Source organism: Marmota marmota, unplaced genomic scaffold (genome assembly GCF_001458135.2).
Source record: "Marmota marmota marmota unplaced genomic scaffold, marMar, whole genome shotgun sequence".
NCBI classification, from domain to species: domain Eukaryota; kingdom Metazoa; phylum Chordata; class Mammalia; order Rodentia; family Sciuridae; genus Marmota; species Marmota marmota.
Genome location: NW_026000005.1, coordinates 189,479 through 215,207, shown reverse-complemented (window position 1 = coordinate 215,207; position 25,729 = coordinate 189,479). Strand labels below are relative to the sequence as shown.

At 39.6% G+C, this 25,729-nt stretch overlaps 1 protein-coding gene across 2 annotated transcripts in view; it reads left to right on the top strand.

Moving 5' to 3' along the window:
• Positions 1-25,729, top strand: part of Pde11a (phosphodiesterase 11A) — a 381,408-nt gene that overhangs the window by 299,573 nt on the left and 56,106 nt on the right. For both annotated transcript variants that reach the window (XM_048808008.1, XM_048808009.1), the window contains exons 13-15: positions 2,777-2,886; positions 11,214-11,304; positions 15,716-15,816. In XM_048808008.1, the coding sequence (XP_048663965.1) occupies positions 2,777-2,886; positions 11,214-11,304; positions 15,716-15,816 (302 nt within the window). The remainder of the gene's footprint in view (positions 1-2,776; positions 2,887-11,213; positions 11,305-15,715; positions 15,817-25,729) is intronic.

Below are 25,729 nucleotides of genomic sequence, written 5' to 3'. Positions count from 1 at the left end.
TTTGAAATTATGAGTGAAACTGTTTCAACCTAGAATTGTTAGGCTAAGTAACAAGTGAGTACAGCAAATAGAATATATATATATATTTTTTTTTAATCTGAAAAGTCCCCAAAACAATTCCCCCAGTGGGGGGGAGGGTGCTTTCTCATGAATCCACTGGCAGATGTGCTTCTTCAAAAGAAGAGATTGAGGAAACAGAAAGGTGTGTAATGCAGGAGATAAGAGATCAACCCCAGAAAGGGAAGAGAAACCCCTGAAAGATCATCAGGGGAAGCCGGATCAGGTTACTCCTAGGACATAAAGAATCAAATAAAAGCGTGACACTTTTGACTCTTTGTGTGTTGAGAGGCATTTTACAGAGTTTGTGGGTGAGAAGACTGAGAGGTTTCAAAGAAATCCTCATTCCAGCAAGTGAAGACATCACTGTGCACTAGTTGCCACAGCAGTGAGCCATATCTATAGGGTGATATCAGGAAACCACTGTGCATGGATCACCCTGGGAGTGTGAGGGGAGGTGCAGGGGACATCATCTCCCATCTGCACTAGTCGTCATTCCTGGTTCAGGGCTGACTCTGGCAGAACTGCTCCTCTCTGCCCTGTGCTAGCTGTGACCCTTGGGCATAGGACACAGCCTCTCTCTGATTCAGTTTTCTCATCTAAAACTGGGGATAAAGACAGTAGTTATCTCAAAGGAGTGTTAATAAGAATTAAATAAGTTAAATAGCTAAAAGTTCTTAGGAGAAAATCTGGTATGTAAGAAGGACTGTGTAAGTATTTGGTGAATAACCAAATGCTAATCATGTGTGTATAGTAGAGAGGAAATATAGTGGAAAGTCTACCAATTTAGGTTAAAAAAATTTAAAGTAGATATTGGGCTGGGATTGTGGCTCAGCAGTAGAGCGCTCGCCTAGCACGGGCAGGACCCAGGTTTGATTCTCAGCACCACATAAAAATAAAATAAAGGCATTGTATTGTGTCCATCTCCAAAAAAAAAAAAAAAAAAAAAAAATTCTCTCTCTCCTTTAAAAAAAAAAAAAGTAGATGTCTTTGGGCATCAGAAAAGAGAAAGGATGAGGGACTGTTGGCTTCTGGTTTTAAGTATTTCAGTATGATTCACTTAAGAAAAAAGAAAAAAAAAACTTTTGCAGGTAATATTTTAATTTAAATAGTTGAACATAGAAAAACCAACAGCTACCAGGAGTGGTGGAACATTCCTGTAATCTCAGAGACTCAGGAGGCTGAGAAAGAAGGATCCCAACTTCGATGCCAGCCTGGGCAACTTAGCAAGACCTTGTTTCAAAATAATAAATAAATAAAAACCTGGAGATGTAGCTCAGTGGTACAGTGCCCTTGGGTTCCATTCCCAGTACCACAAAAGTAGAAGAAGGAGGATGAGCAGGAGGAGAAAGAAGAAAAGGAGGAGGTGAAGAAAGAAGGAAGAGAAAAGAGGAGAAAGAGGGAGGAAGGAAACAGAAAAAATCAGCAGCCAGTTTCAAACTTTGAAATGAAGGGCACACATGAGCTTTGACATGAACTATTTGATATTTCCAGATCATTTCTTAGCATGCCCATATTCCCTTTTGCTATCCAAATGAAGTTGTATGTTTTTCTAAGTCTAGCAGAGGACCCAAGTTAATTTTTAAAACTAAAATTGTCAACACAGGAACCTATTATGCAGAGGTTTGTTTGTTTGTTTGTTTTGTTGTTATTGTTGTTTGGTAATAAAACCCATTATTTTAATTATTCTAAGAGATTTCATTATTCTAAGAGAAAAGTCTTACTTACAGTTATTCACCAGTGAGCCTAGATCTTGGAGAAAAAACACATATGAAATGTGAAGCAATTTGAACTCTGTCTTCTTGCCACCTGATGACGATTTTAATAAGTAATGAAATGGAAGACTTGCAAAGTAGAATGCAAGGTGGATTAAGAAAATGCACATACCTGCCTTCCCAGAGGTGCACTTCCTCTTCTAAACTAATAAAAGGACCAGTAGGAACCAAAGAACCATTGCTGCTCTTGTTTATGTAATTGTACCAAACCGCTTCCAAAAGAAATCACATCACAGCTATGAGCTTCACATGTGTGGCTAGTAGAATCAGGAAAAAAAAAAAGAATTCCAAGTCACGGTTACTCCACTTGTTCCTTAATCTGGGCTGCCTAATCCTCTGCCAAATTCAAGTTTCCAAGGCTTACACTGCTTTATTACCTGTCTGCATTCAATCTGTCCACCAGCCTAATGTGAATTAGTTTAAGATAATTTCCAGAATGTCATCATCTAACAATGTGAGTACTTCTAAGCTGTTTCTTTTAATATAATAAAAGATTTTATTATTTTTTTTACCTGTTCTCATTTGAATGGCATCTGGGTGGGTACATCATTCAGTTTGTACTTCATGGGCTTCTACCCTCTACAAATGGACATGATGATCATCATTAAACTGTACAATAGCAAAATGCACTCTGCCTGGGTGTTTGCCAAACTGTTGCTGTATCTGGATAGGATAACCTCCTCTCTTAAGAAGGGAACAAAACAGTCTGAACTTTGTCCTGGTGTAGCAGTGTGGGCCACTGTGACAGCAAGTTAATTCATCACCATGGGGACCTGAGGCTGTGCCGCTGACCACTCAACTTACTGTCATCTAAGAGGGTGGCAGTTAATCATTTCCTTAAATGATGTGGTATGATAACAAAGCTGATGGTTGCTCGGCCCACTAACCTTATCCGTCCTCCCTGCCCCCGGTAGTGACTGTTGATGTTTTCCCCTTCTTTGCAGACCGCTGGGTTTCAAGAGATTCTGACCGAGGTGGAAATTTTAGCGGTGATTGTGGGATGCCTGTGTCATGACCTGGACCACAGGGGAACCAACAATGCCTTCCAAGCTAAGTAAGTGTTCTAATTGTTGTTATTTTAATGCATTTGCCTTTCTGTTCCGAGCCAAAGGTGACCAATGCTAAAGAGTAAAGCATTAATTTCTGGCATCAGAGGCCAAGGCCACGCAGGCTTGGGCGTGCATGTCATGGGGCCCATCCATCTTTATAATTCCCTATTCTTCTTTTAATTGCAAATTTGCCCTTCATGTCACGCTTGTTGATTTGGTCTGTCTCTGTTGACCTCAGTCAGAGAACCAAGCTCAGATTTTAAAGGGTCTACTGTTTTCCCTTTCAGAATATTTGCCTTCATGGTGTGACATGCTTCTACTCTCAAATGTGGTTTTAGACTATTAAAATAAAATCAGTCATAGGGAATTTTATGAAGCAAAATATTTCTTCCTCCTCCAATATAATCGCTTCCAGGGTCCCTTTAATGTTGGATATGTATAAACTGTAGTGAAGTAAGCCACATGTAGGAGTGTAGTCTTTGCTCTTTTTGTCTCTATTCCCATGGAAAAGTAGAAAGCAGACAAAAGAATTGCATAAATACAGGGGTATTTGACCCTCACATCATGTGAATGGATAGAATAATCTGTCCCTAAGCAAGTTGTTGCTTGAAGGTGCACACTGTGGCCAAAGCCACAGAACTTAGGGGTGCTGGAAATAGGACCAAATCTCAGGTCTCAGGATTCTGGGATTGAGGGTTCAATTTTCAGTTCTTTTTTTACTGTCTATCTGCAAACAAAATGATACAGGAGATCAAAGGAGAGATCAATAGAGAGAAAAGTTTGGGGACAGGGAGACCAGAGAAGGCTGTTAAGAAGAAAGTGAGATTCACTTTCAGATGACTGATTCCAAAGTCCCCAGAAGAGGTTGAACTCTAGTATCTGAAATTTCAACAGCCTCCTCTGTGACAACAGATTGCTTTCCACTTGAAATTCATCCCTTGAATTTCAAGGAATTTTTGGTCCCTAAACACCAACTTTTGGAGTCCTGGACTCTTGCTTGTGCTCCTAGTCTAGCAGATAAATTTTAATTTTGTGTCCTTTTCTATTCATCCTACATCCTATAGCCCACAATTCAATATATGAATTCATATATTCACTTTTCAAGATCCAATATCATATATTTCTTGGCCCTCTGAAGGTTTTGTGGCATCCTTTCTGGGGAAAAAAAGAAAGAAAAGAAAAAAAAAACTTATTCAGTCTCACAATTCAATCTCTTGCCACTTTTCCTAGACTTGTAAAGGCTTTGAGGGGAAATGTCACAGTTGTGAGAGTCTGAAACACATCAGAATCTATTCAACCAACTCAGCTGAGTGCTCAGCATTCCCTGCCAATCTTTCTATATCTCCAGTCAGCTCTGTCCTTTATTTCTCTTAGAGGTTACATACACCAAATGTCCACACTTCCTAAACCATCCCCTGCTTCCGACCTCCCCCACCCCACTCAGCAGATCACCTTGCCTCCTACATCACAGAGAAAATTGAGGCCATCAATCGAGAATTCACTCAATTTCCTCCCCTGCCACCTACAAACTTATCTATCCATCCCATCCTTTCCTCCTTCCCTCCTATCTCAGTGAAAATGCTGTCCTGGTCTGAGGCTGACCCTTCCACCTTTGCTTTGGATGCCTTCCTTGCTCTCTCCTCTGGGACCTCGCACCATCCCTCTCTCTCTCCCCTGGTATCTACCTCCTCCTTTCTACTGGCTCTCTGTATCCTGGTCGTATGAACACTTCTCCGCCATCTTGAAAAAGCCTACCTCAATCCTCATTTCTTCCTCTAGCTTAAGTTCTAATTTTCATTCTTTCCTTCCCACTCAAGCTTCTTGGAGGGTTTTCTGGGTTTGTTGTCTTCACTCCCCTCCAAACCCTGCCCTTCTAGTTCCAGTTCTATCTGAAACTACCATCAGTAATGTCACCTTTTCCCCAAAGCTTCTAGACCTTTTTATTGTGGTCCATTCTTGGCTCTTGCCATGAGACATGTTTTGCCATTCCTTCTGTTCAGGGGATCTTCCTTTTTCTCACAAAGATTTTAATCTTCTTTTATGGCCTTCCTTCTCCTTTGCTTCAAGCCCTCTGCCCCTGCCTGGCCTTCACTGCTGATATTGTCCCCTGTCCCTCTCCTGCTCTTTCTCACCCATGTGGGGCCTCCACCCATCTACTGATGAAACCCAAATTGTTTCTTTGAACCATAATTCACAGGTTATGTCCAGGCACTTTTGGAAAAGTGAGTGGGAAAAGTCCCAGAGTCCCAGAGTCTTCTCATTCCCAATCTTCCTCTTCATGCATGTCTCTTTCTCTTCTATTGCTGTGATGGGACCCCACCAGAAATCTGCGAGTCACCCAGACTCCCTTCTTGGTACCCCTCCTCAACATGCACTGCCTCTGTAACTACTGTAACTACCTCTTTGCCTCTTTCATGATTGCTGAAAACAAGAGCCCAATTCTCCTGTAATCTCCAGACACTCCAGAATACAATCCTCATCGATTCACAAAGCTGATCAGGCTGTTCCTCTGCTTGAAAGTCATCCATGGGCTTCCTGTGACTTTGAGGGCAATGTTCGAATCCTTAGTTTAGCACCTTAATGCCCAAATCAGGATCTTGCTCATTTCTCTGACCTAGTACCCACTCACCCTAGTCCACCCCACCTAGGCATCTATGTACCAGATTCAAGGATCATAGGGGAAGCTCTCAGTGGGGTCCTGCTAATTCACATTTCTCCTATGCTCAATGTGATATTTTCTCTGTGTGGAATGACTTTCCTCTTCTTTCCCCAAAACTCTTCTGACTGCATCACTCCTGGGGCTCCCTGATGCGGCCTCCCTTTGTCAATTTTTTATGCCTTCATAATGGCCTCACTAAGCCTTTTCAAAAGTGTGCATCTTGCTCCATTTTAATTGCTGATTTATAAGTGCAAATCCCCTTCTTCTTTAGTACCAACTAAACAGTGCCAGGAACATAATATGCACACAGTAAATGCTTGCTAAATGTGTGAATGATAAATGCATGAATGAATTTTATCTTATTTTATATGTCTTTTCAATAGAATTTCCTGATTTCTTAAATACATATAACCTTTTATGGATTACTATAAAACATAGTTTCATACACATAGGTTTGATGTTACACTAAAAACATGGATACCACTGAAGTGTGAACCATACAGGCTTTCATTATAGAGTCTCAGACAGTTCCTTATTTGAGTTCTTGTTTCTGCATTTCATTTTTTTTAAGGATTCCTCTCCGCCCCCCACCCCGATAATGGTATCATCAACAGTGTATCTTCCCCTTTCACCTTCTCTCCATTACCCTACCATTCTACCACTTACTGCATAAAGAAGAGCTAAATGTGTTAGAATCAAGTCTGTAAACCAAGAGTGAGCACCTGTGAGTTCTTTTAATAGCGAAGTGCATAATAGTTGTACTCAGATAATAATGCCCCCTCCCAGGTCAGAGGGCCTGTGCCTCACACAAAAAGAGGTAGCTTGATCCGTCAGCTGTTTAGACCAAGAGTACACACCTAATCAAAGCTAGACCAATCAGATTTTAACTCCCAGGATTTGGGAGTTGGATTACCATGATATTGAGGGATGCAAGCTGCAGGTTCATACAGACTTGGGACCTAAGGTTACCATATTGGGAAAGCTATGATGACCACATCCCAAGTGGTTTAAGAAAAGAAAGCCAGTCTAGAGAGATAAAGATAGAGATAGAGATAGAGATTGAGAGAGAGAAGGAAAAAAAGAATGAAGCTGACGTCAGGTCATTGGTATAAGACTCAACAACTTCTACAACACATTAGACGGTATTGTCATTGATACTAGATTTCAATTCTTCCTTCTTTTTTTTTTGCATCCTAATGTCACATGATCAAATCTGTTTGTTCCAATATGGTATGATGTGTGTCTCAGGATAATTAACCTTGAACACAATTTATCAGCTCATGGTATGTCCATCAGCCCTGCACCTACCTAATGGAGTCACTTTTGAACTTAAGACACTTAATATCAGTATCACCTAACCTCAGTTAAGACTTCCTTTGATAAAGAATGCTGAAAAAGACTTTTTACATCATGGTGAAAACTAACTTTATATTGACTAGGATAGGATTCATTCAGAAAGTATACCATTGCTTAGAAGATTCTTAGCAAGAAACCTATGTCCTTTTCTCCTTTTCTTTTCCACCATAATTGAGTTTCTGTGTTCAAGGCCCTGTGCTAGGCATTGTGGGAAAAATAAGGACAGACAGTAGACAGTCCCTTCTCTTCAAGGGTTCACAGTGTAATTTCAGCCTTTCAAGTGATTTGGAAATGGAATTTAAATGCACCAATTATTATGTAGCAAAGCATATGCTACCTTTTTTCATATATAAGGCTATAAAGAAACAGGAGACATTTAGCAAGGGACAAATTACTATATAAAATGCAAAATGCCTCTACAATAAAAGTGTGACTTTAGTTAGAGTACAATTTGATTTATACTCTTAGCCTTTCTGATAAGTGAACCTCTGCATTTTCATATTTTATTCTTAATTTTTAAGCATTAGAGTGCGTGCTGTGAATGATCAATAGGTAAAGAGGGCAGCAGTACCATGGGGCCTTGAAATTGCTCTGTTCACACCTCTCCCTGTTTTCTCCAGGGACAGCGTTCCCCACTCATCCCCCTCTCTATTACAGCTGCCCCCGATGATTAAATATCAGTACCGAGCAGCTTTGTAGTATATTCTCCTAGGAGACTTCTTCTATTCATTTCTAGCATAATCTCTTATACTCATTTCTTGGGAATGAAAACCCATCTTGTCGCTTTCGGCCAGGTCCCAGAAGTGAAATACTGGGGCACATTAATCTGCCATGACAGCCTAATCCCATTCCTCACCACCTCCCAACAACTCTCAATTTCCTAATTACTTTTCATAGTTTTCCTTTTTAAACTTTCCTGTAAGCCATGGCTGCATGCTGCTATTAAGTCTTTTTTCAGAGAATGCGAATATCTAGGGAAGTTATGAAGGTCCATTTCAATTTCCTGGTGCCTGTAGAAAGAGAATTTTTATTTTGACTTTTCTTTTTTAAATTTTCCTTGGTGTTCTGCCTGTCCAAAAATGAAAAACTTGAGTATTTAGGATGACCTAATCAATAGCACATCATGGATACTCACATGTATCAATGTTCTGTGCTTTCTCTCCTCTCTCACACTCTACATATATCTAATCATATTTTCACTGCTACATATGATGATATATTTACCACAGACAACTAACATGAGATATGATGTCAAAATCAGTTTATTCCATATGTGATTGATTTGGGTTTCATTTTCATGTTTTACCTGAAGAAGTGGAGATATGCCTTTACACAAAAATATTACATGGAAGAAGTGGCCTCTTTTAAAATTAAAATGGCTCAATTAAGAGTGGATAATATCCCCCTTCTGCATGATCACAATAGTGTATTTTTACATATTGAGGCCTCTGAGAAATCCCACAATATAGAAACAGTTTAAATTTTTAAAGCAAGCATTTCCCAAACTTATTTGATCATGGATCCTTGTTTTATTTCTGCCCTTCATGCTACTTAACATTCCAGAGAAACTAGTATTCTATGGAACACATTTCAATAAGCTCATCCTAACAGATAGGCTTACTTTCTACCACTTGAGTCAAGGATTATGACTCTGGATTTCACTCTTGGTGGTCCCAAGAAGTGCACAGTATGTAATGATAGGTGTAAGCAGCATTCTCAATAGGGCCTGGCCAGAGAATGAGGCACTGACAGGTTTGTTTGAAATTCCCACAGGGACAGAATCTAATAGAGTAAATAAGAGATACATATGAAAATAGTCTTGCTTAACTCATTTTACTATAGAAAACTGAAAGTAGAGTTAGTACCAAACTCCATCCTCTGGATGCTAACATGGCACCTTGCTGCAGAAAGGTGAGCATTTTTAATGCAAGACTGGTCAGAGAAAGTCCCCAGCACAATTAAAATGTACTGCGAGCTTCCTGAAGATAAGAGCCATGAGTCATGTATCTTCCTATTCCAGCCTGGGGCCTGGCATAATAATAGTCATCAGTGCTTGTTGGCTGAATTGAATGAATGATTGATGGATGAATGGATGCATGAATCACAATGTCTTCCTGCACATTCATGCATTAATATGGTCCAGTTGCAAAATCTACCTATCTTCTATAATTGAGTCAGAATTGTGTGAAGGCAGGCAGAATGTAAGATGGAATTACTGAAAGGAACAAAGGGAATCTGATGAGGAAGATGCTCAAACCATGGAAGTCACATAGCTGTTTTTGCATAAATACCCTAAGGGCCCTTGAATGAAGTACAGCTGGTCAGGAGCCACTTGGACATGGGGGAGAGAGAGAATTGTGTCATAGGGAGCTTCAGTTTGCTTGTTATAAGATGTCCCTTGGTTAAAGGAGAAAACACGCCTTATTCATCCTGAGAAAAAAAATTGAAGAGAACTGTCACCATCTAGCTAATTTAACTTGTATGGAATCTGCTCAATCAACATGAATAAATAAAAAGATAATATTTTGTATCTTGAGTCTACCTCTCATCAAGACTCTGTCATGAGGATTCACTGATCATTCAGTAAGTGTGGTGTATCTGAGCATGGCTGATTGAGAGTCTCAAACCACAGGAATCTGAGCTTGTGGTTAGCAGTTACACTAGTAGAATTTTGAATTAAATTTTGAAATCTTCTTTCATTGGCAACAACCACCTTGTTAAAATGGAGTATCAAACACCAGAAATGTCTGTTATAATTATCATTCTCATTAGACAATGAGAAGAAGCTTAAAAACTTGGATCCAAATCTAGAACTGATACTAGCTAGCTATGTTACCTTAGAAGCATTGTTTTCATAGAAATGAACTCTATGTAAGATTAGTTAGTAACTAACATTAAATCTTAATTCATTTAAGATTGACCTAATGAATTTTTACTTTTAGATGATATAGATTAAAGCAATTTTAAAGAAATAACATATATCTGATTAAAATCTCATGCCTTTCTTGCTAGCCCTCTTCATCATAATTCTTACTAACTCTAACAAGCCTTGCTATTTCTCCTAACATAATGGTCAGCTCTGATCTTTCCGAGGATCACAGATCCTCTGTACCCCAGAAACTAACTGAGGTCTTAGACTGCCTCACACTGAAGGTGGGATTGAAGCATGAGACTGAAATCCTTCACATTGTTCAGGACAGGCTGTGAGTTGTCAATCTACAGTATTTCCAAGTTAAGGACAAATTTTCCTTTCAATGTCCAAGCCCCTGCAATAAAAGGCAAGAAAGGTACACAAGGACCTAGATGATCCTCAGGATCCCTGATTTCCCTTTAAACTGGAGGATTCTCTGGCCTCTCTCTCATCTCCTAAGATATCCTAACTCTTTAAATGAACACTTTATTGAATTTAACATTATTCAGGGATGGGTTGTTCTACAAAAACAAAATTTACAGATAAAGCAATCCCTTCAAGTATAATTTTGATTTAAGATGGAAATATTCATACCTATTTTAACTCTTGATTAAAATCAATATAGACTATAATCTACTCCATACCAGACACTATGATAGGCACTTTTAAATATTTTATTATAGTTTTTTTAAGTAACAGGTGAGGTTGATGGTACTATCATAATTTTGGAGACAAAGGAACTGAGCCGTAAAGAGGCCAAGTCACTGTCCAAATGATATTACTCTACCAATTGCAGGAAGAGCTAAAATTTTACTCCAAATCCAGGAAACTTTGCGGAATTCTACAGAGCTATCTCAATGTGATTGGTGGCTGGGAAACCATAACAGAAGGGCTTCAACATCGTACATATAATGTATAAAGTGAACTCTGCAGAATATTCACAAAGTCTTTTCCTATGGAAAGTCAAATACACTTGGTGTAAGAGAGGTGCTCTGACCCTCAGAACACATACAAGTTTTAATTAAGGAAGACTACACTGATCTCAGAGCCAGAAATCCTGCCTCCCACCACCATAGCACTTAGAGTGGACCTGGAACATTTTAGTATTTGTATTATTGTTTTGTGCATTATTTTTTTCTTATGATCATGTTTCATCTCTCTTGCTCATCTGTAAATATCTTAGAGGCAGAGACTGTACCTTATTAGTCACATATCTGCAGCATCCAGCCTGACACAGAAAATTCTTGAACAGTCTACTTAAGAGATGATAAGATACACAGTTACCCAAGAAAGTACCTGCTTACAGTTCTTTGTCACATGTAGGAAAAGCAGTTCAATACAAAGAGCTGGTGTGGGGAGGGTCAAGGTGAAGGGCCTTGCTCACTCAGTCTTCGGTCCTCTTTCAGGAGCGGCTCTGCGCTGGCCCAACTCTATGGAACCTCTGCTACCTTAGAGCATCACCATTTTAACCACGCTGTGATGATCCTTCAAAGTGAGGTACGACCTGCTCCACTTCTCCCCTTCACAGAGGACCAGATATCCTGTTCCTAATTCTCTTTCTTTGTAGTTCCACACGAAGAAAAAGAGAAGCACATGTAAGTCAAACTATCAGGCCTTTGTGGTTTTTTGGGATCTTTCAGATGCCTGACTGAGAACCTTGTTCAAATTCTTCTTGTGCTGATTCATTTGGGTTTCCTTATTGATTAGGAGACTTTGCAGACTCACTTGCGGTCATCAGAGCTTGATCTTGCCTTCCTTAGGAACCTAGAAAAGCACAATGAGTGACTGGATCCAGGTACTAAGTGGCCTAACATTCCCATTTTGTGAAAACCCCGAGCCATTTTAAAAGATGGTCTCTAGCAGTCAGAGAAATGCAAATCAAAACCACCCTAAGATACCATCTCACTCCAGTTAGATTGGCAGCCATTATGAAGTCAAACAACAACAAGTGCTGGCGAGGATGTGGGGAAAAGGGTACACTTGTACATTGCTGGTGGGACTGCAAACTGGTGCAGCCAATTTGGAAAGCAGTATGGAGATTTCTTGGAAAGCTGGGAATGGAGCCACCATTTGACCCAGCTATTCCCCTTCTCGGTCTATTCTCTAAAGACCTAAAAAGAGCATGCTACAGGGACACTGCTACATCCATGTTCATAGCAGCACAATTCACAATAGCAAGACTGTGGAACCAACCTAGATGCCCTTCAATAGATGAATGGATAAAAAAAATGTGGCATTTATACACAATGGAGTATTACTCTGCATTAAAAAATGACAAAATCATAGAATTTACAGGGAAATGGATGGCATTAGAGCAGATTATGCTAAGTGAAGCTAGCCAATCCCTAAAAAACAAATGCCAAATGTCTTCTTTGATATAAGGAGAGTAACTAAGAACAGAGTAGGGTCGAAGAGCATGAGAAGAAGATTAACATTAAATAGGGATGAGAGATGGGAGGGAAAGGGAGAGAGAAGGGAAATTGCATGGAAATGGAAGGAGACCCTCAGAGTTATACAAAAGTAGATACAAGAGGAAGTGAGGGGAAAGGGAAAAATAATACAAGGGGGACAAATGAATGTCAGTAGAGGGGGCAGAGAGAGAAGAGGCGAGGGGAGGGGAGGGGAGGGGGGATAGTAGAGGATAGGAAAGGCAGCAGAACACAACAGACACTAGTATGGCAATATGTAAATCAATGGATGTGTAACTGATGTGATTCTGCAATCTGTATTTGGGGTAAAAATGGGAGCTCATAACCCACTTGAATCAAAGTGTGAAATATGGTATATCAAGAATTATGTAATGTTTTGAACAGCCAACAATAAAAAATTAAAAAAAAAAAAAGATGGTGAAACAAAAACAGAGTGAGAAAGTTACACTTTAATAGCACAATCAAGAAACCTATAAAAGATAAAAGAATTTAAAATTGCTGGTGGGACCAGTTTGAAAGTGAGAACTACAACTAAAAATAAGACCCAGGGCTGATGCCATATGCCTTATTTTGCTTCCTGTGGCAATGCAGGAGTCAGAAGTAGTTGGAATTTTATACTTTTAGCTTTCCACGGAGAAAAACAGAGACAGTTAGTGAACTGACTCTGACTGAGGCGTCTTAGTTTTAAATTGCTTGGAAAGGATCTGTTTAATTTTCTGCAGGCGTACAGACTTTTTTTTTTTTGAGGCCAAGAAGGGATCATCTGTTCCCCATTATTTGTCAGTTCTCTAGCTGTGCCATTAATTATTATTATTATCATCATTAAGGCCCTGCTTCGCTGGAATAGCATCATTAAATATGGAGGATTTTTTTTTCTTCCAGACTATTTTGAGAAAGCTTGTCTTTTGCAATATCACGAAAGCCTTCGACCTCATAAAGGAGAGTCAACGCTCCAGAACGTGAATACAGGCTGGGGCAGGGCCAGCCTGCTGAGGGCGATGTATTTTCAGTTGGGAATGAAATACCCAAGGTTAGGCTCTCAGTTAGCCAGCATGCTGGCAACTGTGGAATTTTCCTATGAAAGCTACATTTTAGCCGAGTGCTCTAGAAGAGGAAAGGAAGCACTTTAGCTCAGACTATCTTTACTTTACTGGCAAACGTGGTGTATTTATACCTCTGACCCCAAAAAGCCCCACCTTCCTAATAACAAGGATTAAAAACAGATGTAAGTTTCCCAGTCGCTTGGAATCTGCGTTGATACAGACATAACACATTGATCGTCCTTCACTCTGGGTTCTAATGAGTAACAGCAATGGATAGTAATGAAGCCTTGTACTGAGCATCTGCTTTGTGCAACACTGAATGCCCTGGTACTGCCGTGTCCCCTTCTGTCCTGCCCATTAGAATGGCAGAAATGCAGGCAACTTTATTGCCCATTTTCCAAATGACGCACAAGCACAAACAACTCGGGGTGGCTTGAGGAATTTTCTTTCCATCAGCTCCACTCTCACTGCCTCCCTAAACAAAGGGTAGAAGCGGTGTTTCAGGAAAATTCAACTCCACTTCAGGGACCAAACCTTGAGGCACTGTGCAAGGCAAATTTGCATATAAACTATGCACTGATGCAAATTAATGGATTTTTCTTTTTTAATGAAAGCTGATCTGGTTAGCTTTGTCACTCTGTTCTCTGGAAATCATATTAGTTACTTAAGTTCTTTAAAAGCAGTAAAATGTACACCCTTACAAATAACCAGGATCCTCAAGTTCAGAGCAGTTTTCCCCTTGTCTGAATGTTAACTTTTCCTAACTCTTGCTGCTCAAGGCTGTTTTTCTTTCACTGGAGGCTGTGTGGCTCAATCCGGGTGTCTGTTTTTCTATAGCTTCTGGCCATTTTTTTTCCCAGGCCCGGAATACCCACTTGTGATTAGCCTATAGGGTAATTCTCCTGGAGAAAAACCTGGGCAGAATTATGGTGTAGCATTCCTTTAGTTACTTGTCTTCTTCTTAATGGCTAAATTAAGGGTCTGAAAGAGTTCATTTGGAAATTATTATTAATATTGGACCTGGTCCCAGGTGGAACCAATATACTCTAGTCTAAGGAGTGGAGGGTTCACCCAATGAGATAAATTAATTCAGGGAAGCAGATTATCATCTAGTGTCTGGTAAGAGATGATTTACTAATTGATATTCTGTTTTCCTGAAAGAATTAATTTTCTTCTCACTGAAGAACAAATGATAGGCAGTCCCATTGCCCCTTTCCTTCTCTACCATCTCTTGGTTCTCAACACTAGGTTAAAATTGGTCTGTTTTCCAGGCCACAGGCTTACAAATTCATATTCCATGCTGAGAAAACCTGAAAAATTAAAAGTCCTAACTTTTTTTTTTTTTGTACCAAGGATTGAATTCAGGGCACTGGACAACTGAGCCACATCCCACAGCCCTATTTTGTATTTTATTTAGAGACAGCATCTCACTGAGTTGCATAATGCCTTGTTTTTGCTGAGGCTGCTTTAAACTCTTGATACTCCTGCCTCAGCCTCCCAACCCACTGGGATTACAGGCATGTGCCACTGCACTCAGCAAGTCCTAACTTTTAAAGCAAATTAAGTGAATTATTGGTTACGTTACAGAAAAGCAAATTTTTATGAAGACAAGAATGGTTTTCAAAGATGTGGAGATAAAGCTGCAATCACAAATTCTCTTGGGTAAAGTCATCTTTATGGTCCCGCTGTTATAAGAACATTGTTCTAAGAACAATGGCTTATATATCCTAGCTATTCAGTAACTATTCATTGTACAAGTTTAATCTACTACACCCTTCATCAAAGTAGGTCCTAACAGTTGAATGCAGGGTCCCTCAACTTCAGCAGCATTGATAGGTTGGGCCAGGTTGGTCTGTTGTGGGGAGTCTCCTGTGCATTATGGGATGTTAAGCCACATCCCTGGCCTCTCCCATTAAATACAAGTAACACCCCTATCCTGCTGTGACCATTAAAAAATGTCTCCAGATGTTGCCCAATGTCCCCATTATCTAATGGCTTTTTATCTTCCTTCAAGCCACTTACTGCCCCAGTCAATATCTCCAGAATGCCAGTTTAAACTTTAGTAGTGAAACTAGTATTCATTGAAGGGTCAAAAAGACTACCAATTTTTTGCCAACTTCTCAACTATATGATTCCGTAGGAAACAGGCAGTTGGGTGGAGTTGTTGGCACAAACATTCATAAGAGGAGTTCAAACATTTTCAGAGTTTTCCCTTTGACACAAAACACATGATAAAGGCCCCACAGTAGAACTCCTCAAATATGATTCACTTTCTGGCTTTGCTGTATTTGCCAAGGAATCTATATTTGTATGAAATTTTATTAAGCTTTTTAAAAACGATTTTTTTTCATTTTTTCCCATTAATATAGGAAAAACATGTAATCAACAACCACAGGTTAATGATGTCTTTTGTGACTTTTTACTCTCTCATTACAGGGCCACAACATCTTTGCTAATTTGTCCTCCCAGGAATATAGTGACCTTATGCAGCTTTTGAAGCAGTCAATATTAGCAACAGACCTCACGCTGTACTTTGAGTAGGTATTGGCATTTGATCTATTTGACAAATGGATATCTAAAGTTCCTTCTTATAATTAATTTTCAGGTCCAGATTGGGGGTTGCTTATTATTTTAGCACTGATATCAATGTGTAAAAGGGCTAAATTTCTTAATGTTGTTCTTTCCTTTGAAGTTCATTAGGGTGTGTGTATATAAGCCAAGAGATTTTGGGATACAATGGCAAGGTTTATATCTTTTTTTTTTTCTGTTTTATGAACCTTGTTTGGAACTCTTGACTTTGAAACTAAATGATGGTCACTTTTATTTTAGATACTGTCTAAAACTGCCATTTTAGACTATTATGATGGATCTATAATGGCACTGATAATGATGACGATGCTGATGAAAACTATTTGTTGATGAAAGATTGGCTAGAAATCCAAACTTCACATTGGGTTTCTCCATTTATTTTTTCAGAAGAAGGCTCTCCCTTCTTTCTACAGTTCAGGCCTCTCTCTCAGAGAAAATTCCATCTCCCCCTTTCCCAGTGCTCCTTCAGGTACCACCTGTTTTAGCAACCTGAAAATGTCTCCCTCTTCTGACATACACAGTCGTCTCCTATGTTAAAGACCAAACAATTTCTCCCCCTTATCAAGTTATTTCACCTGAATCCATGAAGATCTTTAATTGCTTTTCAACTTGTGTTTATTTCACTACTTTTTTTAGATAAACAGAGCATGTTAGTTACTCTATTTTCTTAGTATGCATTCATATTATGAGAGAAGAGAGCAGAGTTCACCTCCACATTCTATCAAAATTGTGTTCTCAGTAATCACCAAGACCCTGATATCTTCTGGCTTTGTCAGATATCTGAAGGTTTATGGACTTTTCCTTGTCAATTCTGCTTCCTTTGCTTCCCTCAACATCCAGCTGTTTCTCTCTTCTTTTCCAGATCCCTTATAACTTGCCCTTCCCCTTTTTTCTACATGTGAGTTCTTGAACCCATTTTTTTTTCCTCCACTGGCCTCACTTCTGTGTTAACTTGGCATAGGTTACTACCTGATTAAGAAGACTTTGAAATGCTTCGCTCTACCCCTTCACATTTTAGACCTATATTTTTAACTTCCATCTCAAAAAACCTCCAGTGTCTCCCTTACCTTCTAAGAAAGTTGTAAATTTGGTTCAACTTCCAAGGCCTTCCATTATCTGGTCCCGATCTTCCTTCATTCTCATCTTCCACTTCTCCTCCACATGATGTGTCAACTTACAGCAGAGTGGTCTACAGATCACCATTTGAAACACTGCCGAGTAGCCACTGTCATATCAGCGTTCCCTCATGGAATCCTCTCCCTCCCCTTCCCAATCTGGCTGAACTGCCCATCCTTAAGTTCATCTCATCTACCTTTCTAGGAAGTTCTATGTTACTCCCTTTTAAATCCTCCTGCACTTTGGCATTGTGTCATTTAGGATTAGGTTCAATGGTGAGAAACAGAAAACCCAAAGTAACAGTGACTTACTTCTCTGTCACATAAAAGAAGTTAGTAAATCAGAGCTCTGGAGGTGGTAGAGGAGGTATGTGAAGTCCTCAGGGTCCTGATCTCCTCCAACTCTTCTATACTGTCACCTTCAACACATGGTCTTCACCTCTCTGTCAGATAGTTGCTCAAGGTCCAGCCATAATGTCCACATTCCAGCCACCAGGAAAAAGGAGGGACAAAGAAGAAAGGAACAAAAGGATAATGTAAGCTGTCTAGGAGAATGTTCTGAAAACTGTCACATCGCCCTTCAACTTATATTTCACTGGTCAAAATTGAGTTACTTTGCCATACCTAGCTTCAGGGAAGGTTGGGAAAGGAAGCCTATTCTGGGGAACAATATGCCCATCTAAAAACCAGGAGTTCTAATACTGAAGAAGGAAGGAAGGAGGGATATTGGGGTAGACAATTAGCAGTATTGCCATGGTGTTTATTGTTGGATTCTGCTGAACGGATTACTTACATGGTATTGTGGGGGTAATAAAAGCTCTGGAGTTATATTTGCATGAATTTAAATCTCACTCTGATCTTCTAAGTAAAATCTGATGTATTGAGCCCAAGCATCTATGTCTTTTCCCTCCTAAAAGTCTACAAAAATGACAATAAATTTAATATTAAAAAGGCATAAATCTGAAAGATAAATGTCACACAGCAAGTGACAGAAGATGCCAATACATTTGTGGAAAATGAAAGGCCTAGCAACTGCCACAGTAGGTGACCTAGAAGAGAGGAAATAGAAAGCAGGATCCACAGACAAGGAGGGCTCTAGAGAGCAAACTAGTTTGCCCCGTAAAACCTATCTTGGGACTTTGAGACAAAACTTCTATGAAAGGTGGATGTGAACTCAAAGCTAAAGGCAAGCAGAGGGCCAGCAAGCCAGTTTATGGAATACTCAGAGCCCATCATGTCCTCCACCAACATGGCCAGGTTAGTCCCCTTTCCTTACCCAGAGAGCCAGAGGTCCATTCTACAGAGAGTAAAAGGACCCTGGACCCAAGAGAAGTATAGGGTGGGAATAGGATGCAGGACTCAAAAGAGGGAGCTCAGTAAGATGGAAGCAGTACATATTGAAAACTCAGAGCCAGCCAGGTACAGTGGCTCGTGCCTATAATCCCAGAAGTTTGGGAGGCTGAGGCAAGAAGACTGCAGGCTCAAAGCCAGCCTCAGCAACTTAGCGAAGCCCTAAGCAACTCAGCAAGACCCTATCTCTAAATAAAATATTAAAAAGGGCTGGGGATGTGGCTCACATCAACTGCCCCTGGGATTTATCCCTGGTACTCAGAAGGTCCAGTTAAATTTAAATTCCCGATAAACAATGGATAATTGTTCATTGAAATATTTGAGACATACTTATATTAAAAATGAATTTATATCTGAAACACAAATTTAACTGGGCTTACTGTATTTTATCTAGCAACCCTACCCACTCCCCCACCCCTACACCACACACACATAGAGACAACTCCTACTTAGCTTTTAATTCTTTAATATTACTTACACAGAGACAGTCAAGAATCATATGATATTTTATAAGCCTCCAGTATGAGAAAACAGAGGCCTAAACAAACAGGGGGAAAATGGAATTAAGAGAAAAACAATAGGGGATAGCGGGGCACATATAAGAAAACAAAAAAACTGTTGTTAATGTCCTTGAAAAACCAAGGTATTGCATCTATGAAACAAGAATGGGATGCTTTTAAAAATAATAATAGGAGCAACCATGGAGATTGCTCTTGAAATTAAGAACATGATAGCCAAAATAAAAACAATCAAATTAAAGCATCAAAAATACAAAGGACAAAAAAACCACTACTTTATTTATGCCTTTTAGTGCTGCTTGATTTGTTAACTATGTGCATGTATTAGCTTAGTAAATATTTATTTTAATAATATAAAATATAAACTTCAAAAACAAAAATTCCAGCTCTGTAGCTAACTAGCTGCATATCATCGGACAAATTATTTACCTCTCTGAGCCTCTTCTTCCTGTGTAAAACAGAGATAATACCACCTCTGAGATAATAATTCTGATTTAATATCTTAACTGTCATATACGTGGTGAGAACTACAATTTCAGTTGCTTTCATACCTATTTACTTTGCATGTTTTGTGGCCCTTGGGTTTACTTAACAATCATGACCTTCCATCTTTTCCTGGATTGATACTCTTTGATTTGGGATTTATGGAAAGCCTATATCTTTTTAATGCTTTTATTTCTTGTCCCTGACACTTGTGGGGTATGTGTTATTTTTTTCTCAAAGTAGAAGAATTTTCCCAAGCTAAGTCTCCAAGTAACTTTTAAAGGAGGAAAAAAAAAAAAAAATCTCCCCACTGGAGTCCATTTATCAAGACCTGTTAGGGATGTGACGAGTCACCCAGTGACCATGGGAGTGCAGTCAAGGAAGTTGGTTGCCAGTCGTTTTCTCATTACTCTCTTCTTATCTTAATGCTGCAGCCTCAGCTAATGTTTGCTGACTCCCGAAGAAGCTGGCTTGCTCTTTTTCTGTAAGCGTTATTGTTTTTGGAGGTACTGAATAGCTGCGCATTCTCTAATCTAGCCCTTCAGGGGTCTGATTCCCTTGTCTGTCTGAAGTTGCAGCAGAGTATTGCCATATTTTTAGCCAAAACAACCCCTGGGGTTATTGAGGAGAACTGTCCCCCAGATGCTTTTATTTCATAATATGCAGTCATGGAACTGGAAGGGATCTTGGAAATGTTGTCAAGTCATCTCCTTTATTTTGCAGATCATGCACTGAAGTCCAAATGGTTAAATCATGCAGCTTGAATCACATAACTAATTATTGGCAAAACTGGAACCGAGTTCCAGCTAGAAGCTCCTTTTCTAGAGCTTTCTTCACTATTACCATATGCCCTCTTGAATGGATGAATCAAGAATAGATGTCATTTGAATTGGGGAAACAATATGACACTGTTGACCTTCCCAGATGTATTTGGATCAGAGTAAAATAAAAACCAACCTGGGTTCCTGTTGCTCTCTCACCCAGCACAGCTGGAGACAAGGACTTGCATGCAGTTAGTTTAGTTTTGGAAACAATACCAAGAATAAGATGTGGGTGGCTGGGACAGTGAAATGGGGAAAGAAGGAAGCCATTCTAACAGTACATTTACTAGTTGGCAATCACCATGGTCAGCCAGGCATGGACAACTGAGAAGCCTCATATGCTACATCTCAAAATTGTCCACCAGCCTCCATCTTTGTCAGACAAAGTTTGCCATGAGGGGTGCTGCCCCCACACACTTCCAGGTTTCATGTGCCTGAGGGCTGGGTGTTCCTGCAGCTATCCCCAGTCCCACACATTGAATCAGAGCAGACCAGGACAGAAAAATGCCAGGGGCCACACAGGAGCTGTGCTGTTGTTTGGGGTGGCAGTGGCTGAGAAAGGTGGAGGCCAAGAGGATGTGAGGCAGCACCTACAACTGGTTCTGGAAGTCTGATTATCATTGGGTTTCTGTCCTAGTGTCAAAAGTCATGATAGAATTGAAAAAACCAAAAAGGAATCTCCCCACAGGAAGAAGAATGTCCTTCTAGAAATGGCTACAAGGGGCAGGGAGAAGATCCCCACTTTTGGGGAAGGGGTTTATGACTCATTCCTAGGGGCAGGAATTTGCCATACTTCTAAAGGGGAAAATGTAAGACACATGGAAATGTGGAATCACTTTTTTTAAACAACCATAAAAACTTATGACCTTAATTTGAAATGACTGTGAGTGTCCTTGACATTCTGTGTACAAATGGCATATGAAAGCAGAATTCACAAGATAAAAAACAAACAAACAAACCCCTCCATGTGCATGTCTAGGTTTCACGGCCCATGTCTGGCGGTTAATTATTCAGTCTGATTTTCCAACTCACTGAAAACTCAGTTACTGCTGACTGATTTTCTGAAATTGATTTCCTGTGCCTATTTCTGAGTCCCTGCAATGAATAAGGCTCTGATAATTAAACAGTAATTTTACCAGCTCAAGCAGGAATTCGATACACCCTCACGTGACTTTGGGAGAGCCACTCCATCTGCTTTTGCCTTGGTTTCCTTGTCGGCAGCAGGAGGATAGGCCTTTCTTCCGTGCCACACTGCTGGGGTCCTTGTGGCAGTCAAAGGACGTTACCTAGATGAAGGAGCTTTGATAATTTAAAGTACCTTATAAAAAAGAAGTCATTCAGCCAGAAAACTTAATAAAATATGCACCATAAAAGATGGCACTGGGGGTGGCAGAGAAATAGATCTAAAATCACAAATGTTAAAACTTCAAAGATGTCACAGATGCCCTGTAAAAATGTCTGCATATAAGTCAACAAAGATGGCCTATGCAAATTCCACAATTAACAATAAAAATAACCAATATTTTCCTGAGTGCTAACTTACACATCATCCCAGTTAATATTGAAAGCAGGTCTATGAAACTAGAAATTAGGTAATATTATTAACCTCAGGATATGCATAATAAACCAAAGTTTGGAGCAACTCAGTAAATTGCTCACAGGCTGGGGTTGTGGCTCAGTGGTAGAGTGCTCACCTAGCACATGCAAGGCACTGGGTTTGATCCTCAGCACCACATAAAATAAATAAATAAAATAAAGGTATTTTGTCCAACTACAACTAATAAATAAATAAATAAATATTTTTTTAAGTAAATTGCTCACAAGGTTAAAAAGCAAATTTGGGGTTCAAATCAAGTATTTGGACTCCAGAAGCTTTTTCACTTTGCCATTCTCTCTGAAGTTGTTTAGTTGTTAGTTTAAGAGTACTAAAGGGGAAACTGAGGCCAGTCCTGAAAATACTCAGGCATCAGTGGCAGCAGTAACTTGAGCACGTACACACCTGAGGCTGGTTCCAAATGCGTTAAGTGTCAGGCGAATGAGAGTTCCATTAATACAGGTCCAGCACCTGGAGTCAGGGTGAGTATAGAAGCTGCAGAGTGCAGTTGCTCAGGAGACTGGGGCAGGGAGGGCGGCTGAGACTGCAATTAGAGTCTCTTAGTTGAGCTAAGTTAGAGTATCACAGATGGGCAATTCATTAGCTTTAATACTGTTAAAGTTGTTAATACTGAAGTTGTTAAAGTAACATCCATTTCCCACAGTTTGTGTTGGCATAACACTGTATCTCTCCTCTATCAGGCACGCTCCAGGCCAGCACTGTTCTAGGCATTACATGTCTCCTTGTGTCACTGTTAGATGGAAGCTCCCAGAATCAAGACACCTTATTCTTTAGCTCATTCTTGCAGTCCCCAAACCTGACACACTATCTGACAAAACACATTCTCAAAATATTAACATTTTGATATTGAACTCTCATTAACAGCCGTAAGGTTGATATTGTTATTCCCGTCTTATAGATAGGGATCCCTGGGCTTTCCAAGGGTATTGGCCCAAAGTCCTCAGATTCTCTCTATTCAACCTCCATGCCACATTACTCAGACTACTATGTAAACTGAGAATTATCAAGCAATTCAGATTTTATAAACCCATGCAAGTACTCAATGCATTTCAGATTGACTTCCTAAATTAATCAGACTAATCTTCAAATCGAAATTTGCCACTTCCAATTGCATTCTGCAAGTATTCATCAGCAACATTGCTAACCTAATGGTTTCTTGTCTTTCAAGGGGATGCAGTAAGTAGTGCTTCTCAAAGCACCTGATGATAACCAAATTGTACTATAAAATATTTTATGTTGTTTGGAGTAATAGTTTGACTATCCTTTTAAAAATTAGATTGCTATGGAGACAACTGATTTAAAAATACAATGAAAATTCAACAAATGTTTCTACAGCTATGCAGAAATATTCATTCATTCATCATTGAAACATTATTTATTAAGAACCCACCATGTTGTATGCTTCCAACTTCCTTGGTCAACTGTACTCAGCTGGTCACCATACTAAAAAGGATAAATTAAAGCCTAGGAAGGTGTTGATGACCAGTGGAGTTTAACCTGTTAGTCTTTCCCAATCATCCTTATATTTTAACAGAGCCTGATGAGTTCAGCAGCTACAGCTACTCTGATGTTAGAACAGACCATGAAGTAGGTTGATGGAAGAACCAATTTGGTAATTCATGACACACTTCAAAGCACCTTCAAGTATACTTGTCCCTGCCTCCCCACCAAGGGAATGTCACAGCTGAATACAAGTGAGAAATCCATCCAACTTTTTGAATCCTCCTGTTGCAGGCACTGTGCTAGCTGCTGGGAATGCACAGAGGATGAGACATGGTTCCTACCTTCAGGGAGGTCAACAAAGATGACCTATGCAAATTCCACAATCAACAATAAAAACAACCGATATTTTCCTAAGCGCTAACTTAATAGTGGTAGCAAATAGTGATGACACATCCAGTAAAGGGCTGCGGTCAGAGTAACTGCAGAGTTTTCCAGCTAGCAATGGCTTAAACTGCTTCTTTGCCAGCTGATTATGATTTGACTGAACCGACCCTTAGACACTGCTGTTTTCTAATCTTCTGTTCTCAGCATACAGAGTAATTATCATCTTTTCATTTCCTGCATTTTGTCACTGTATCAACAAAAGCACAGCATCGAACAGGTCGTTTCATTCAGGGTTTTAGCTGGTCTTTGTGTTATCAGTTCCAGTCAAAGACAAGGAGAAAACTCATTTCAAAATTAAATAGATGACTTTTGTTTCTTGAGTCATAATCGCTGGAGTTAACATCTGCATATTACTCTCCTATTCCTCTCTCCAGTGCTTTTGGGCCAAAAGCCCAGAAATCTTTCCAGAATCAGAATTTAGCAATTAGAGGTCAATATATGATTTGCCTGTTGAACAAGCTATAAGGACACTAAGGAAACACATCCTCCTCCCCCGCAACCACCTCCCCATCCACACATGCCCAGGCCTCCAGCCCCTGCCTAGAGATTCTGGAGTCAAAATCGCAGGAGAATCACAGTGATGATTTGCCACCTTAGCAGTAAAGCCTTCCTAACATTTGTGGCCTCTTGTAGATTCAAAGGAATTATATGAATATATAAAGATACATATACGTCCATATAGGAATAGATATATAAATTTACCCAAAAATCCTGATGAAAATATACTCAGGAATTGTGATTTCTCATTTTACAAATAAAAGGTGCTTTTCAGATAAATTACAAACCAGAAAGATTTTCAAGTAGTAATGGGTGACAATCCTTAGAATTATTTTTGAGGGTAATTTTAACTTTCTTAAAGACTGCTATTTTTCTGAGTGGAACATATGTCAGCAGAGCCGGATAAAAGCCTAATAAAAACATATCTGATTATAAATGAGATTTTCCAGTAAGTTGCTTTTCACTAGCCTAGGTGCTTGCCATTGTCCTTGAAAACCAAGGTTCCCAATGATCTGCTTGAGAAGTTAATGATATAGTTCCTCTTGACAAAGGAGTGTGAATCTGGGGAGTATTATATAATTTTGTGGATTTTCAAATATTCATTTTAACAGTCCCATGTTCTAAAAAATGCTTTTTTTTCCCAACAGTTTCACATATGTTCATGCTTTTGACTCTGTGTTATCTATACACATATACACAGAAAGATGTTAAAAGGAGCGATTGAATGGGGAGACTCATTCCCAAAAGCACAGTGAATTCACTGTTGTTGCTTTGTAATGCTTATCACCAAGGAGGAGGTCAGAAATATACCACCTGCAGCTGGGAACCACCAACCTGACCATCTGAGCTCTTCCTGGAGGATTCCCTTGTTAATGATGGAGAGACCTGTCTGGTGTCCGCCTTGATTGGCTCTGCCTCAGTACAGCAGCCTATGATGCCATCACATCTCATGAGGATTGGCAGCTATGACTAAACATAAACTCAAACACGAAAGGCTTTCCAGCCCCAAAGGTTGATACTGCAAATAGATTAATGAGATTGTCTCAGAGACTAGACCTAAAGAGCTGGAATCTACCTCGGTCTACTAATAACTGCCCTGGAACCTTGGGTTAATGACTTCACCTTGAGTTTCCTCATCTATAAAATAAGAAAATTATGGCAGATTTCTGTCAAAAGCTTCATACAGCATTCACGGTCCATAAAAATAATGAAAACTCCAACACAGAACTCATTCTATGACCAACAATTTAATATATACATATACACATTTGTATGTATATGTGTGTGTGTATACTCACACATGTGTATGTTCATGTTTAATTTGATAAAATTATAGTGTGCAGTGATACTCCCTTTATCTTCTGAGGTCATAGCCAAACCTTGGAAGACCTGTCATGAAGTAGCCACACTTTGGCAATGGAGGGAAAGTCCACATTAATATGCCTCATTTTTATGTTTTATGAAGTGATTTCTCCCTCCCCTTCTTTACCTACCAGCCTCTAGGGGAAATGAATGTTCTCTTTTTTCCTAATGTGATAGAATCCAATTTTGTTAATGTCATGTGGAAAGCCATG